The following is a 15,045-nucleotide window of genomic DNA, read 5'->3' on the forward strand; positions in this document are numbered from 1 at the left end:
CTTCATGTCATTAAATGGACTAAGTGATAATGTTGCCTCCTCGCCATCCTTGGATGGGAGATTCCTCCCGCTGTGGTCCCTTCTCAAATTTGATCCTTTTCCCCAAAATGTTTCTTTTCGTTTTGTTTTTCCTTGCCTGTTTGGGGGGTTTAGACTAGGGCATGTCGATTTTTGTGAACTGTGGACCTGTGAAGCCCTTTGAAACTCTCATAATTAAATTTGATGTGTAAAAATATGGTGAAAAAGTCTTTTTGTTTCAGGTGCGTTTGACATTGGATGTTCCTTTTTTTTTTTTTCCTCCAGGAGAAAGTGCAATCTGACACCCGCCCCCCTGCTGCTGATGATCATTGCTCCTGGCTGGCTGCACATGCCATTGCACAAGAAAACAAATACCACCCTACCCCCGGAGTGGGAAAGCCCAGCAAAGCGAGAGATTCTACTTAAGGTGAAAGGCGGCGACTTTCTGCGCCACTTCTCCAGCGAACACCCTCAAAGCAACCGCCAGCCGCAAGAAGAAAAAAAAAGACAACACCTGCCAGATAAGAAGCATGGAAGGCCGCACCGTTTATCTCCTGGCCGCACTCCTCATCCTCACCACCTTCGCCGGCAGCACGCACTCAGGTGAGATTTCTTCAAGCTATCCTCAAATAAACAACACTCATGTCTTAGAACTAGTGGAATTATAATAAAAATAAGTAGGCACTAATCGTGGGGGGAAAGTTTTAAAAAAAAAGTGCGTGATAAAGCTGGATTACTGTATTTAATGGGACCGGACCGATTAATTAATTTTTGCACTTTTCAAATGGGAAAAAATCAGCTGATTTATTTATTACACATTACAATGTAAGAAAAAGATACTGACATTCAAACAAACATAAAATAAAAATAAATCTGCAAAAAAAATAAAATACTAAAGGACAGAGTACTGTAAAACAGTCCTATGTTTTGCCTGTAATTTATATTTTTATTGTTGTAAACATTAAGGCAACAAAATAAAAGGTATTTTATTGATTATATATTTTCTAAATTAATCACTGAGTAATTGGTTATTTTATTATTATAAATATTTTACTTATTATTTTATTTATTATTATATCGTAATTTTATTCTGCCAAATATCGGAATCCCCATTAGCCTTAAAAAAAAAAAAAATAAAATAAAAAAAAAGGAAAATCCATATCAGTCAGGGCCTCGTATTGAATCTTGGTTAGATTTTAGTTTTTGCAGATTTTAGTTTTTATACCCTCTCGCGTCTTTTTTTTTTTTTTTTTTTTAACTCTAATTACTTTTGAAAAAGCTTTTAACAACCTACAATGTGCCGCATTGCGTGTGTTTTTTTTTTGCAGCCAGCTGCTGTTTGAGGTACATCAACCGCCAGTTGCCATGCCAACGGATGTCAGGCTATACCTTCCAGTCCATGGGCAAGTCCTGCGACATCAACGCTGTCATGTGAGCTCATTACTTTCTATGAATATTACTTGTACTGCGCACTTGTAGGAGAAAAACATTCAACAATCAATAATTAACATGTTGTTAATCCAAGGGTGGGGATTTTCGTCCGTTTTTTTTGGGTGTAATTTCAAACTTCAGATCTCCAATAAATAATCAATAAAATACTGATTCAACCAAGTTGTAAGATTTGGCTTAATTGTGGCCACTTTGGCGAGCTGGATTATATCATATAATTTGGGTTAAATGGGTGTCATTCTCAAATTTTTGTTTTTCTACCAGATTACATTATTCATCTATTTTAGGACAATGTAGCAAATTCTTGTAATATTTTATATTTTCAGAAAGCGGCATTAAACGGCTTACTGCACTCCAATGGAGCAGATGAATGTCATGATTTTGATTTAAAGAAGTGGACATACCCTCTGTCACCATGGAGAATTAATCATGAAATCTAAATTTAAGTTGAAGTGCTCTCTGCTGGGTGTGGAAAGACAGTACAATCAGTAATAGCATAAGATAAAAAAATTGATTTTTATCAATCAGTGCATTAAGCAAACAAACTGGAATTTGAAAGGTTAAAAAATATTAATGAATGGCTATTTTATACTATGACAAGAACTGATGTTTATGCAGTAAAAGAAGCAAAAAATACAAATCTGCCAAAATGGCCCAAAATGGTCAAAAAATTATTGTAAAATCCAACAAAGCCGAAATGTTGAGTAAATACTTCAAAAGTGAGCATTATTCATTTTTTTTTTGGCACAGTTTTCATTAGCGTGTGTACCTAATGAAGTGCCTGTTGAGTGTTTTAATAAATCACCTATTTTAAATTCCAGTCGTGATTGTGAAAGGTTTTAGTTGTGACGTGGTTGGCGAGTGGGCACTTTGTTCAGACTTTCCTCCCCGCGCGCTCATTCTCACGCCGGTTGTCCCGGGTTTTCAGCCTGCACCTCCCCGGAAGGTTTTTGTGCGCCGACCCTGCTGCCAGCTGGACCCAAAGAGCGATGCGGTGCCTCGAGTGAGTAGGGCGCCTCACGACACTCTTTTCTGCTTTCCGCGTGCTCATTTGTGTGTCAAATAAACGTTGCTTTGTGTAGTGAGCGCAGGAGGAAGAGCGACGAGGCCCTCCAGCAATCTGCCAACAACGCCACCACAGCGGCAGCAGCAGCATAAACTCTGACAGTTGCATTTCTTTTTGCGCTGCATTCATGTTTGTGCTTCATTACTTTTGATTTGATTTCAACACAAATCTAAGCTCTGTTTTATAAACAGCCAAGCATTGTATTCTGAATACTTGAACTTTGGAAAGTTCTCACATGTTCATGTTTTATGGTGGACAGTAAAAGTCTGACGCATTTCTGTTCTCAAAGGTCTTTTCATGTTGTGCGGGTTTGGTGCCTGTTAATTTATTAAACTTTTTTGTCCCCTTAAATATCAGGTGTCCTCATTTTTTGCACCTTCAGTCACTGCAATGACATGACAGAAACTCAATGCTCAAATGACATGATGAGACAAAGGGAGTGGATTCCAATTTGTAATTACAGTCTTGTGCTTTGCTTTCACATTGGATCCAGTGCAAGCTTCTTGGCTAACAGTGTAAACCTTATTGCACAAAGGTCATATTTAAATTAAACATTCCATACATTTTCCATGCACGCAGCACGTATGTTACGGGCCAAGAATTTCATCATAATTATTTTCTATATCCAATTATGAACTACAGATAACATTTCTGACACTAATAAATGGATGTTTAATCCTTACTCAATGCTTCAAGAGAAAAAAGAAAAGTGTATTAAGTTTTATGCCACTCGTTTTTGGATAAAAATGTCTACCCTCGGCCTCTGTAAGACTTCTGTTGCTTATGTTTATTAAGTATGATCATTCATATGCTTTTTGACCCTCAAAGACCAGCAGATGCATATTTCTGGTGGTGGAAACACAGACAGTTCTCGGGATTGTTTTAAGCTCTCTCTTGAACAGTGTCACCACTGTCTCATAAAAAATACACATGATGTGCAGATGTATAGTTTCAACATTCCCACCATCTTCCTTGATTTAACATATCGCGGTAAACCTAAAATCCATTTTTGTAAACACAAATCAAACAACCTCAGTGTGCACAAACTTTGTAGCACCTGGACAAATAAATGACATTTAATATATATATATATATATATATATATATATATATATATATATATATATATATATATATATATATTTTATCATTATTGTGCAGTTTGGGTCACATTATGTAAGTGATAAAAATGAGGACTACTCAGTTTGAATTTGCTTCGCACACACAGTACTAGCATGCTAGAGTGAATGAAAGCCTACTTGATTGTTATCGCACATGTGAATAATTGTCCTTCGAAACTTGGTTAACCACAGCGGTTGTAAGGAACAGCTATTTAAGGCTGCATTTACTGTTCAAGGTTCAAATGGCACAATTCCAATTGTTTTGCTCGATATGGGTCATGGAAGAAAAAAGCACCATGGAATCAGCTATCTTCAGATCTGAATCAGGTCTCTTCTAAATGTGTGTTTAAAAAAAAAACAAAAAAACGTATCGGACATCTGCAAATGCAACTGTGGCATAAATGCAATTTACTGGAATGTAAAACGATCAAAAAAACTTTTAGTTTTATTGCTCCCACATGCTTTAAGCACATTTATACTTATTAAAACACACCTAAAATTATTAAACCACACTTTTTAAGTATTCCTTATTGATACAAGTAATATGAGTGGCACTTTTAAAGGTATTCCTTCGTTCTCACTCTCTCGCTAGAACATTTCACCAAATAAGAGGCTTGCTTCAAGCTGTTTCTTTGTCAATCCAAGATGGAGTTTACTGTAAAACTGACACATAAAACAAAGGAGAATTAAATATTGTATATTTGAACACGCGGCACGGTGGGCGACTGGTTAGAGCGTCAGCCTCACAGTTCTGAGGACCCGGGTTCAATCCCCGGCCCCGTCTGTGTGGAGTTTGCATGTTCTCCCCTTGCCTGCGTGGGTTTTCTCCGGGCACTCCGGTTTCCTCCCACATCCCAAAAACATGCATTAATTGGAGACTCTAAATTGCCCGTAGGTGTGACTGTGAGTGCGAATGGTTGTTTGTTTGTATGTGCCCTGCAATTGGCCGGCAACCAGTTCAGGGTGTACCCCGCCTCCTGCCCGATGACAGCTGGGATAGGCTCCAGCACGCCCGCGACCCTAGTGAGGAGAAGCGGCTCAGAAAATGGATGGATGGATATATTTGAACACCAAAATGTTCCACCAAACCGTATATTAAGGCAACTTTGCTAGCTTAATGCTAACATATTACGTGAAACGACATAGACGGGCTAAGAGAAATTAGCTTAGATGTCATATATGTCACTATAAAAACTTCACACAACTGCTACTTGAACACACACGGCGCAGCATCACAAAAGAGAATTAAGCATTGTACATTTAAACACCAAAACGTTCTACGAAACCGATTATATGCCTCACAGGCATATAGCTGTAGCCTCTCGCTCGGGGACCTTTTCTGTTTCTTCTTCTCTTCTCTTAATTACGCCCCATCAAAATTCAGTAGAGCTCAGTGCCGCCCGGCATGTTGTGGCACAACGTGGTACTACACTGAACTCTAAATTCTGGCTTGCTTGTATACTGTGAAAATAAAACCCATGAAAAAATAGATCGCTTAAAAAGCCGCGAAAGATGAACAGTGATATACAGTAGGTGTTCACTATATAGGCATTAAATTGAAATTCGGCTCTTGAACTTGCCGTGTAAATCCAGCCTAAGAGAATACAAAAGCCAGTTCTACGTATCTCCGCCTTCATTACCTCCACCTCATCATGTTCATCACGTGCTGTCCTTCACGGTGAGGAGCAACAGTTCCCCGCCCACGTTGTTTCTGGTCTTCAGAGCCTGCCGGAGCTTCTCCCAGAAGAGGTCGGTGCACTGGGCCGCCCGGGGCCAGCTCAGGAAGGTCCACTTCTTCAACAGCTTCCTCATGCGGTAGTAAGGAGACAGCTCCCAGACGGGAATGTCCTCCAGGAAGACCAGGATGAGAACATCCTTGTGCTCGTCAAACAGGCGAAAGCTGTGAGGACATTTTCACGTGACCTTTCCAGTGTTATGGTTAATGTATTATTAGAGGTGGCAAAAGTACTCAAATTCTGTGCTTAAGTAGAAGTACAGATACTTGTTAAAGTCGAAGTACTGATTCAACTCATTTACTTAAGTAACAAAAAAAACAGCTCAGACTCTAAAATGTACTTAAAATCATATTTCAGTACAGTAATGAAGTATTTGTACTTGGTAACTTCCCACTATTGTTCATTTTTGATACAGCTCTTGTATTGCAGTGTACTTCGAGTGGGCCTACCTGGCCACCTGAATCTCTCTGGAGCACCACTCGCTCTCCAGATATCTGCGACTGATCACACAGATTGTCTTTCTGCTGGCATAGATGGCCTGTGTGATGTTGTCAATGATGGGCTTCCCTGTAGGGTGATGAAAATTAGCGCAAAAATGACATCTTCTGGAGCAAAGGTGTTACTACAACACGATACTACCTGGCTCAAAGTCTCGGTGGTGCAGGCACAACTTCCAGCCCTGCTCTTCCTCAAGTTTGGGCAGCAGCTCCCTGAAGACCCAGTCTTCGTCGTGCGTGTTGTAAGACACGAAGGCGTCGTAGAGACACTCGGGCTGCCTGTTCCTGAATTTCCTCTTGTAGAGCAGAGCCAGGAAGAGGTGGTAGGCGTAGGCCAGCTGCCATCGCAGGAAGTGGTAGGTGAAGGCCGCCAGCTGAAAAAGGAGGATGGCGCATGTGGTGGAGATGAAGTAGATGAACTCCACGTCTATCGAGCAGGATCGAACGTCAAGGTCCAGCAGCTTTATGCCTTTAAGGTGCTGGGGGTAGTTGCATACAAAGTTATAGGCGTCAAACACTTGGGTTTCTGTTTTGTTCAACCACTGGAGGAACCAGGTGTTGTCGCAGGCACATAAGAAACTGTTCCCTTGAAGATCCAAATACACCAGAGCAGGAAGGGCTCCCATTTGTTCCTTTGTGATGACAGAATACTGGTTCCTTCGTGCTTGTAGGAACTCTAGGTTGGTAAGGTTGGCATCATTTAGGAAATCTAGTGACAGAAGAGAGGTTCTTGAAATGTAGAGGCTTCGGAGATCCTGGATAGGATCAAACAACCTGGGGGAGACATCTGTGAGCTCATTTGAACTGATGTCAAGCTTCTGAAGCCGAGGTGTGTACTTGAACGTGTCTTGGTGCAAGGACGTAAGGTGGACATTCCTGGCGTCAAAAATCAGAAGGTTGGTCAAACCTTGCAGGAAGTTGCGAGGCAGCTGGAACCTGCCCCTGCTGTGTTGTCCCGCCATGGCCAAAGTCTCCAGGCGAGAAAGTCGAGAGAACGGCGCCGAGGGCAATGCTGAACTGCTTTTGTACTTGATGCGATTGTCCAATAAACTCAACTTTCTTAAACTAATGAGATCGTTGAACACACCTGCGGTTATGTCGGTCTCTTGGATCTCATTGGATTGCAGCAGAATGTCTGTGAGCATCGTTAGGCCGACAAATGAACCATTTTCAAGCTTGCGGAGTTGATTTCTCTGCATTGATAAGTTCTGGATAGACCGCAAGCCCTCAAAGTCTCCCAGTCGAATTGCGGTAAGTTTATTCTGATCCAGTTTCAGCTGTCTAAGATTTGGCAAGTATATTTTAAAAGCGCTGTTCAAGTCAGTAATTTGGTTTATCTGCAGTTTGAGGACCTCAAGTTTGGTCAGATCCTTGAACACACACTGATTCACAGTCGAGATGGAGTTCTGATCAAGGCCGAGCACTCTGAGGTTGCCGAGCTCCGCAAAATCTTGACACCCGAGAGAGCTGATGTTGTTGGAGCTCAGGTCCAGTTCCAGAAGTCTCGTCAAATTCCTAACGGCAGGTGGGACCAACGCGAGCCTGTTTCGGCTGAGCGTCAACCTCTTCAGACCTTGAAGTGCTCTGAAAGAGTCGTTGAACATGTTTTGAATGCGATTGTCAGCTAAATCCAAGTTGGTGACGGAGGAGCACAGCCGTAGCAAACGGGAATCGACCTGCCGAAGTGTGTTGCGTCTGATTTGCAACTGTGTTAGTGTCGGGATGGTGCAGGACATGTTGAGCAGCTCTCTGAGGTTGCATTTCATCGTGTTCATCCTTAGAGTGCTCAGCGAGAAGTTTAAGCTCTGGAAAAGCGCTCTGGCATCTTTCTGTGCCAAGTGAAGTCCACTGATATCCAGCGTGGTTACCCGGCTGAGTCCCGCCGGCTCACCAATCTCCCATGACAACTTCTGCTTTCTCTGAGAACCGCCGATATTCAGCCAAGTGAGGTTTTGGAAAACATCTGCGCTGATACTGAAGACATCGATGTAATTCTGAGACATGTCAAGGTATGCTAGGCCCACTGTGCTGTTGGTCAGTTCCCAGGACTGGAAAATGGTTAAACCGATTTTCCTAATGAACAGATACTGCAGATTTGGTAAATGTTGTAATGCATAGTGAACCTTTGTCAAGTGCTTCAATTTGTTGAACGACAGGTCCAAGACAGTCAAATTTGTCAGGGGCTGAAAGGAGGAAGGGGCCACAGTTGTAATGTCATTGCTCATTAGTCTTAGCTCGGTCAGGTTGCTCAAACCACCAAAAACATCTCCCAGTTGTGCCAGACGGTTATTATTCAGATTTAACTTTCGGAGTGAGCGCAGGCTGGTAAAGGAACCTTTTTCTATCTGGGAAATGTGGTTGCGTTTTAGGTCTAACTGCAACAGGGCCGTGTAATTGATGAAATCACCCGCTCGGATCTTAGATATTTTGTTCACAGCCAAGTCAAAGGTTTTGACCGATGCCGGGATGTCCCCAGGGACAGCTTGTAGATTGCTGGCCGAACAAATGGCGTTGTCCTTGCTTATTCGACAGTCCTTCAGTGCGAATCCAACGCAACTGTTGAGGGACCAAGAGAATAAAAAACAAAAGCTAAACAATAAGGGTCGTCCAATTCCGATCACATCATCTTCCATCATGGGAGAATCCAGTCGTAATCTTGGCTCCAAACGTACAATTAAGTCCATTCAGGGAGTGACATACTGTATTGTGAGATTAGGTTAACAAGTGATCTAAGAATACAAAAATATAAACAAATGCGTTGAGAGAATGATGAGAATGATGACAATGACACAGAGGGTCACAAAATCTTCATACTTACCAAGAAGTTGATGAGTAAAAGCATGTGCTAGTTTATCGTTCATAAATGTTCCAGTGTAAGACAAAGTAAGAAAGGGTTGGAAAGGTTTTGCTTTTGCTGTGAGATTTCTGCTCTCTGTGGAGCAAGTGAGGAAGTCCGAGTGGGCGGCTTCTTAACTTGAAAATGGATCACATGGCCCAAGAGATAATATTGGTCAAGTTTACTTTCACTTTTCAATGTACTGTGCCATCTAATTTATATTCTTAAAATTCATTGAACACATTTTTACCCCTCAAGGGAAAGTTCAATATTGTAAGTATTACATTCACAATCATTAAAGGATTATTTTATTTATTCTATATTCATTTATTTTATTACATTTGGCTATAATACATTTTATGTGCAGTATGTAATACCCAGTTGCAGCATGTATTTCAGGAATTGAATTAAAAAAGTGAATTAATTGGATGATTATAGTTAACAGGCAAAACAATCCCTTAATTCACCACCTCTACAAATTTGAACAATACACAATAAATATCAAAATGATTTTCAATGTGGAAATTAGAGAGGAATTGTTGTTGTTTAATGAATCAGTATTGAACATTTGTTCAATCATGTAATTTATGCTATAACCGATTGAGGAAAAAGATAAAGTGTACATTTTCTTTTAATAATAAAAATTAAACATTCATACACATTTTATTCTTTTGCCACATAAAATAGCTGAACCACTGTGATTAAGATTCTTTTGTTGACGTCTCGAATAACTATTGTATGTAATTTGTAAAGATTGAAGATAAGGGGAAATTCAAGTTTTACAGCAGTAAAACTTGAAATAAAGTAAATCATATAAATAATTCAATAAGTAAATAGTAGTACATAATATGAAATAATAATATAATAATAACAGAAAATAATATATATATATCCATCCATCCATTTTCCGAGCCGCTTCTCCTCACTAGGGTCGCGGGCGTGCTGGAGCATATATATATATATACGCACTGTACATTTTGTCCATTATATTATTCAATATAATAGTATAATATATTATTATTATTAAATAAATAAATAAAAATAATTACAGTTACAGTTACATTTCAGGCGGGAAAATGTACACAGTTGCAAAATCTGTAATTCTTCTTGCCAGTTATTCCGGAAAACAAATAGAGGAAGTTGTTCTTCATAATACTGTTCTCCATAGCGATTGAAAATAAAACAGGAAGTGTGCACATTTTACTCATATCCAGTACGAACGTTTGTCTGGCAAGTGTGAGAAAATACTGAATGTTAATATTCCACTTTCACGTCCTCAGCCACCATTCAGCGAACATAAATCCCATCCTCGTCGACATTTGGCGCTCAGCGAGCATCAAAAGAATAACTTTTTTATGCGACACTTGAACAAGGACCGTTGAAAGGAGAAAAGAGAAGTACAGCAATAATATAAACAGGAAGCCATATGAAATAACCGCAATCATATTTGAATTAGTAACACTTTACTGACAGCATACATGACATAATTTATCTAAACACTTATTGTTTATGTTGAGTTGTGCAGTTTTGTGACCCTCACTTTAAGTTAAGAGTCACTGTTTATTGTTTTGATGGCTTAATATTAGCAGTGGGACAGCACGCAGGGGCCAGTGGTCGGCACGTATCCCTCAAGTTCTGACGTTTGGGGTTTGAATCTCAGCTGTGGGCTTCCTGCTTCCAGTTTGCAAGGGATGAACAGGATAGGGACCCAAAGCTCTGCCCCAAAGGCGTGTGAAAAAACATGAGGACCTGATAACGCCAAACCCCCACAAATGCTTATAATTGCCTATATTAACAGCTTGATAATTAAATATACCACAAACTAAGTACTCAAAACCCTTTATTAATATAATTTCAAACTTATCTTACAAAATTACCCTTAAAAATAACTGGCTTACAGATGATTTAATTTAAAAGAAAAAAATGCACAGCAAGTGTACATGTACATGCAGCAAAGACTCCAGTACTTACGCTAATAACCCAGACTAAACTTAGCTCCCCCCTGACAAACAAAGCTTGTCTGTCAGTTAAGATGTAGCACTTCAACACACTTCCTTGACACGTTCCTTTTTAGACAGGGCTATGGCCTGACTAAATGAAACTCTTTCAGCAAATAATGACGGATCGGTTTCTCCCTAAAAATCTGCACACAGGCAAATCCGGAACTACGCAAATATGTGGGGGTTCACTGTATATTAAAGTGAGTGGAGGAGCTTCATTAAAACAAAAGGTTTTTTTTCTGCCATCTTGTGGCATTTATAGGTAATTATAAATGTTTTCAAGTGGGCATCAATTGCTTTTTTTTTCTATTGGCAGCAGGGGTTCACTGTATCGATCCTTGGCACCTAGATGCCAAGTGAGTGGGGGGATGTCGGTTAATCGTGGATTAGGGCTTGGTTACTACGTACATTGCACTGCATATGCGCTGTCAGACTTAATTGTTATTATCATTCATGAATCATTATGCGCAAGCATAAAATAGGTCTTTAAAAATACCTTGATGGAGGACCCCGATGGTGAAAGTGGGAGGGGGAGTTGAGCCACTGAAGCAACTCTCCTCTGCATCCCGGAGGGAGGGAATGGAGGAAGAGGAGGAGGTCAGCTGAGGATTCATTCTGTTTCCCACACAAACCAGCTGAAGGAAAAAAAGTGGTGGTTCCCTGCCTCACACACACACATATACACACACACAGATTAAGAACCTCTGGAGGATGACATCTTCTCTCCATCCTATCTGCACCATGGTGCGTTGCCTCATAGTCATAATGTACGTGCGTGTGGAACCACCCACGGGGCGCGTGCACAGTTTAATCAGAGAGAAAGAGTGAGTGAGAGAGAGAGCAAGAGAACGCCTGTGTGTGTGACTTATCAGTCCCACACTTGCATGGTAAGAGAGGGCGCGCACACACCTCCATACACGCCTCATCTGACAGTCTCCCGTTGCCGGGAGCCGAGCAGACATGCGGGCACGCAGACTCAAGTGAGAGGCGAGCGAGCTCAGGAATGTACCGGAGCATCGCCGGCACCCCGCTGAGCTAACGGGAGCGGGGGTGAGCTGGAGGAGGGTGGGGTGGACGGGAATTACCTGGAGGAGGGAGGGGATTGTGGGCTGGGGGGGTCCTTCATTTCTCTTTTTTTTGGGGGGAGGGGGGGGGGGGGAGGGAAAGCAGGGTGAAGGCACAAAGTTTACCCGATGGCGCTGGTGATGGAGCCGGTCAGCAAGTGGACGGCGAGCCAGGTGGTGGACTGGATGAAAGGTGGGTGCATGGGAAATAACCTTTTACATCAGTACTGTTCATGGATATAACAACTCTCCACTGCGTGTGTGTGAGATAAATACTTAATGGACAAGTCATGTTATGCATATTATATACAGGTCTGGATAGGAAAAAGCACTGGACCTTTTCTGGTATTTTGACCATTTGTTATTTCCTGCAAATAAAGTCTCTAAAATGACAATATTTGTATTTTTCAATAGTTCATAGGTTTAGAAAAAACAAAAACAAAACAAACACTCATTTTACTCAAACATATATGAACGACAAAATCAGAGAAACAGAATTTCTCAGCTACTCCCACCCACCCAGTGTGCAATCGACATTAATCAATATTACATTATTATAATTATCCATTGTTATACAGTGCCTATCAATTTGTTCAAAGGTGACAAAGCACATTTACATTTGCTTTATGTCTTTAATTTATCTCAAGTTTCAATGTGAAATTGAACTATAATATGCATACATTATGGATATCAACAGATGTTTCATGCACTGTACGTATTGGATGACCGCTATTATATAATTCATTCATCAATGTTACTAAATATCACTGCCAGTAATATTATACTTCTCACTTGGCACTCGTTGTTCAAATACTGCCGTAGCAAAATTAGACTATATACCAACAGGCAACAACGCTATCTATCCATCTATCAGATGGTGCTGGGGTCATGATGCCAGCAGTGATTGACAGCAGGAGAAGGCTTGACTTTTTTTTGTTTTTGTTGTCCTAGTGTCTTTCCTGAGAGAACAAAGCTTTCTTGACTGACATTTCACAGCAGATGAGAGATTGCAGCCGTGCATAATTCAGCTGTCCGCACCCGCAGGCATGCCAACGCCGCAAAACTCAATCTTCACCTTTCATAAAGTGTACCTGTTGCAGCAGACAGGAAAGAAGAATGTATGTTAGATTTGTTGGAGAGCTACCTGGAGATAACATCACATGCTGTCTATTGCGAGTCTATAAAAGAAATCAATAATATATGTCCAATTAGTTGACAGTGTTAACCCTTAGTAGGCCTTGTTGGATTTTACTTCCTTTCCTGCTTGTTTGTGGCCATTTTTAACCCATTCTTTTTGATTTTTTTTAAAGCCTTCAACTTCAAGTTTGTTTGCATAATGTTGGAAAATGTTTATATATTCTCAACATCATACTATACTGTACTACCTTTTTTTTCTTCTTGGATTGAGATTAGTAGTCTTTCTACAGCCACGGGAGGGGGTGCCCACTTCTTAAATTGAAATGTAATTCTTCTGGATGTTCAGCAGAGGGCAGCTCCACTTCCTAAAATGAAAATCGTGTAATTCATTTTCTACATTGAAGTGGAGTAAACCATTAAACGCTTCTTTCAGAAACTATATTACACAAAATTGTTCCCTTGCCCAAAAATGTATTAATGGTGTAATGATCGAAAAGGTAAAAAAAAAATAAAAAAATTCAAGGGTGGAGGATTACCCAAATTGTATGATTCAATCCAGCAAATAACAAGGACTTTAACAAATGTAGATGACAAAAATAATGTTGACAAAGGAGAATAAAGTCATACTTTTCCAAGATAAAATTGTGAAAAAAAAGGACTTTATTATTGTTATTTGTAGAAAGCTAAATAGGGAGGAGTCATTGGTTTATTATGCTTGTTTCATTACTGCAGGTATGCACTTTTTAAAAATGATACCACATAGTTTACTGCAAATTATTTTGCAGACCCCCAAGCTATGGCTCGCAGAGCCCAGTGTACCCCAGTTTGAAAAAAAAAAAAAAAAAAAAAAAACTAATGGTGTTGAATAGTGATGGTTTATTGTATAAAAATCAGGTCAAGAATGGCTCATTCAGTGACACGCAAGCAGAAATCGTGACCGAGATTGCCACATTTTCCGCGAGGTTACCGGTTGGTCATGTGCATATGGTGTGTGTTTATTTGTGTGTGTGTGTGCTTATTTGTGTGTGCCTGGCATGTGGGCGGATGGCGAGTTGTTGGTCTTGGAGCGTCTGTGCTCAACAGCTGACAAGACCAATGGCTGCCCACCCGCCCCGAACACAACAGAACAGAAGGCCACCGGCGCGCGGATGTTTGCACATACAAAGCGCGCAACAACATGCGTGTGCCGTGCCTTCATGTGGTATTTGATCCATGTTGGGCCCCTCGGGTGTGTCTGGCAACACTGGGAAACATGATACATTATGTGTGTGCAGGCGTGTTAATGTGCAACATATGCTACAGGCGTCGCGGGGGCCAAAGGGTCCGCATTGTTGATTTGGCGACAGCGTCCACATTACAGCTGCATTGGGAGGGGTTGGAAATGCTCACAAAATAAACCAAGCAGTGAACCATCGCACATTTGCAGTTCAGCATTCCCAAATTTAACTTTTTTTGGGGGGAACCTATCCACTGTTATTTGCTGAAAAAAAAAATCACTTCTCGGTTTTTGTCAGGCCAAAGCCATGTCTAATATAAAAATGTTGCTTTGGTACCGTCTTGTGGCCAATGAAGCATGTTAGCGTGAGGGGAGGAGCTTCATTTCGTCACCACATAGCCTTGTCTAATTAGAAAAATCACAACCTTTGTTGATGTGTGCCTTTAAGGGGTGTGGCTGAGTGAGTGATGTCAGGAGCTGGATTAAGTCCTGTTGCCGGTCACCACGCGGTTCATTTAGTGTCAGCGTCTGGGGTATATTTATGGTTCAAATAAATATTAAATATTAATATGGGCAATTACAGTGGTGCCTTGAGATACAAGTGACCCGACGTCCTAGTTTTGCAAAATACGAGTTGTCGTTCAGATGATTTTTTGCTTTGACTTGCAAATGCAAAATTAAGATATGATCGCTGTATGGTAGCAGTGAACACAACTCACTTCAACAACAAGCAGCACTAGTGAACAACTGTCCAAAACAGAGGCTACTAGCTGTTTAATGCCACCCCCAGTTGAGGTTTACGGTCAAACTACCCTTAAAACTAGGAGATTTACACATGGTGTATTTAAAAGAAGCACATAGCTAAACCTTAAATCCGTTAATGCTAACATATAACGAGAAACGCA

The 15,045-nt window shown here is 40.7% G+C and overlaps 3 protein-coding genes across 8 annotated transcripts in view; 2 read left to right on the forward strand and 1 right to left on the reverse strand.

Annotated features, from left to right (window-relative positions):
* The first annotated feature begins 417 nt into the window (after window positions 1-417).
* Window positions 418-2,884, forward strand: ccl20b (chemokine (C-C motif) ligand 20b). Its single transcript, XM_061757942.1, has 4 exons — window positions 418-621; window positions 1,347-1,449; window positions 2,396-2,470; window positions 2,550-2,884. Exons 1-4 carry the CDS (start codon window positions 549-551, stop codon window positions 2,623-2,625), a joined length of 327 nt encoding a protein of 108 aa, XP_061613926.1. The 5' UTR covers window positions 418-548; the 3' UTR covers window positions 2,626-2,884.
* An 810-nt stretch (window positions 2,885-3,694) lies between these two features.
* tlr22 (toll-like receptor 22) lies at window positions 3,695-8,835 on the reverse strand. The gene is made up of 4 exons (XM_061758840.1): window positions 8,706-8,835; window positions 6,030-8,616; window positions 5,840-5,957; window positions 3,695-5,554 (listed from the first exon to the last, which is right to left on the reverse strand). Exons 2-4 carry the CDS (start codon window positions 8,569-8,571, stop codon window positions 5,314-5,316), a joined length of 2,901 nt encoding a protein of 966 aa, XP_061614824.1. The 5' UTR covers window positions 8,572-8,616; window positions 8,706-8,835; the 3' UTR covers window positions 3,695-5,313.
* Window positions 8,836-11,840: 3,005 nt separating this feature from the next.
* cnksr2a (connector enhancer of kinase suppressor of Ras 2a) overlaps window positions 11,841-15,045 on the forward strand; it is a 47,143-nt gene continuing 43,938 nt past the window's right edge. For all 6 annotated transcript variants that reach the window (XM_061758554.1, XM_061758551.1, XM_061758555.1 and 3 more), the window contains exon 1: window positions 11,841-11,980. In XM_061758554.1, coding sequence (XP_061614538.1) covers window positions 11,917-11,980 — 64 coding nt within the window. In that variant the 5' untranslated portion in view covers window positions 11,841-11,916. The remainder of the gene's footprint in view (window positions 11,981-15,045) is intronic.

Source organism: Phyllopteryx taeniolatus, chromosome 20 (assembly GCF_024500385.1).
Source record: "Phyllopteryx taeniolatus isolate TA_2022b chromosome 20, UOR_Ptae_1.2, whole genome shotgun sequence".
NCBI lineage: Eukaryota > Metazoa > Chordata > Actinopteri > Syngnathiformes > Syngnathidae > Phyllopteryx > Phyllopteryx taeniolatus.

Coding starts and splice junctions, on each gene's coding strand:
- ccl20b (XM_061757942.1), top strand. CDS start 549: ATGGAAGGCCGCACCGTTTATCTCCTGGCCGCACTCCTCATCCTCACC. Junction 622..1,346: donor CGCCGGCAGCACGCACTCAG/GTGAGATTTCTT, acceptor TTTTTTTTGCAG/CCAGCTGCTGTTTGAGGTAC. Junction 2,471..2,549: donor AGAGCGATGCGGTGCCTCGA/GTGAGTAGGGCG, acceptor TGCTTTGTGTAG/TGAGCGCAGGAGGAAGAGCG.
- tlr22 (XM_061758840.1), bottom strand. CDS start 8,571: ATGGACTTAATTGTACGTTTGGAGCCAAGATTACGACTGGATTCTCCC. Junction 5,958..6,029: donor CCACCGAGACTTTGAGCCAG/GTAGTATCGTGT, acceptor ATCACCCTACAG/GGAAGCCCATCATTGACAAC. Junction 5,555..5,839: donor AGAGAGATTCAGGTGGCCAG/GTAGGCCCACTC, acceptor ATGTCCTCACAG/CTTTCGCCTGTTTGACGAGC.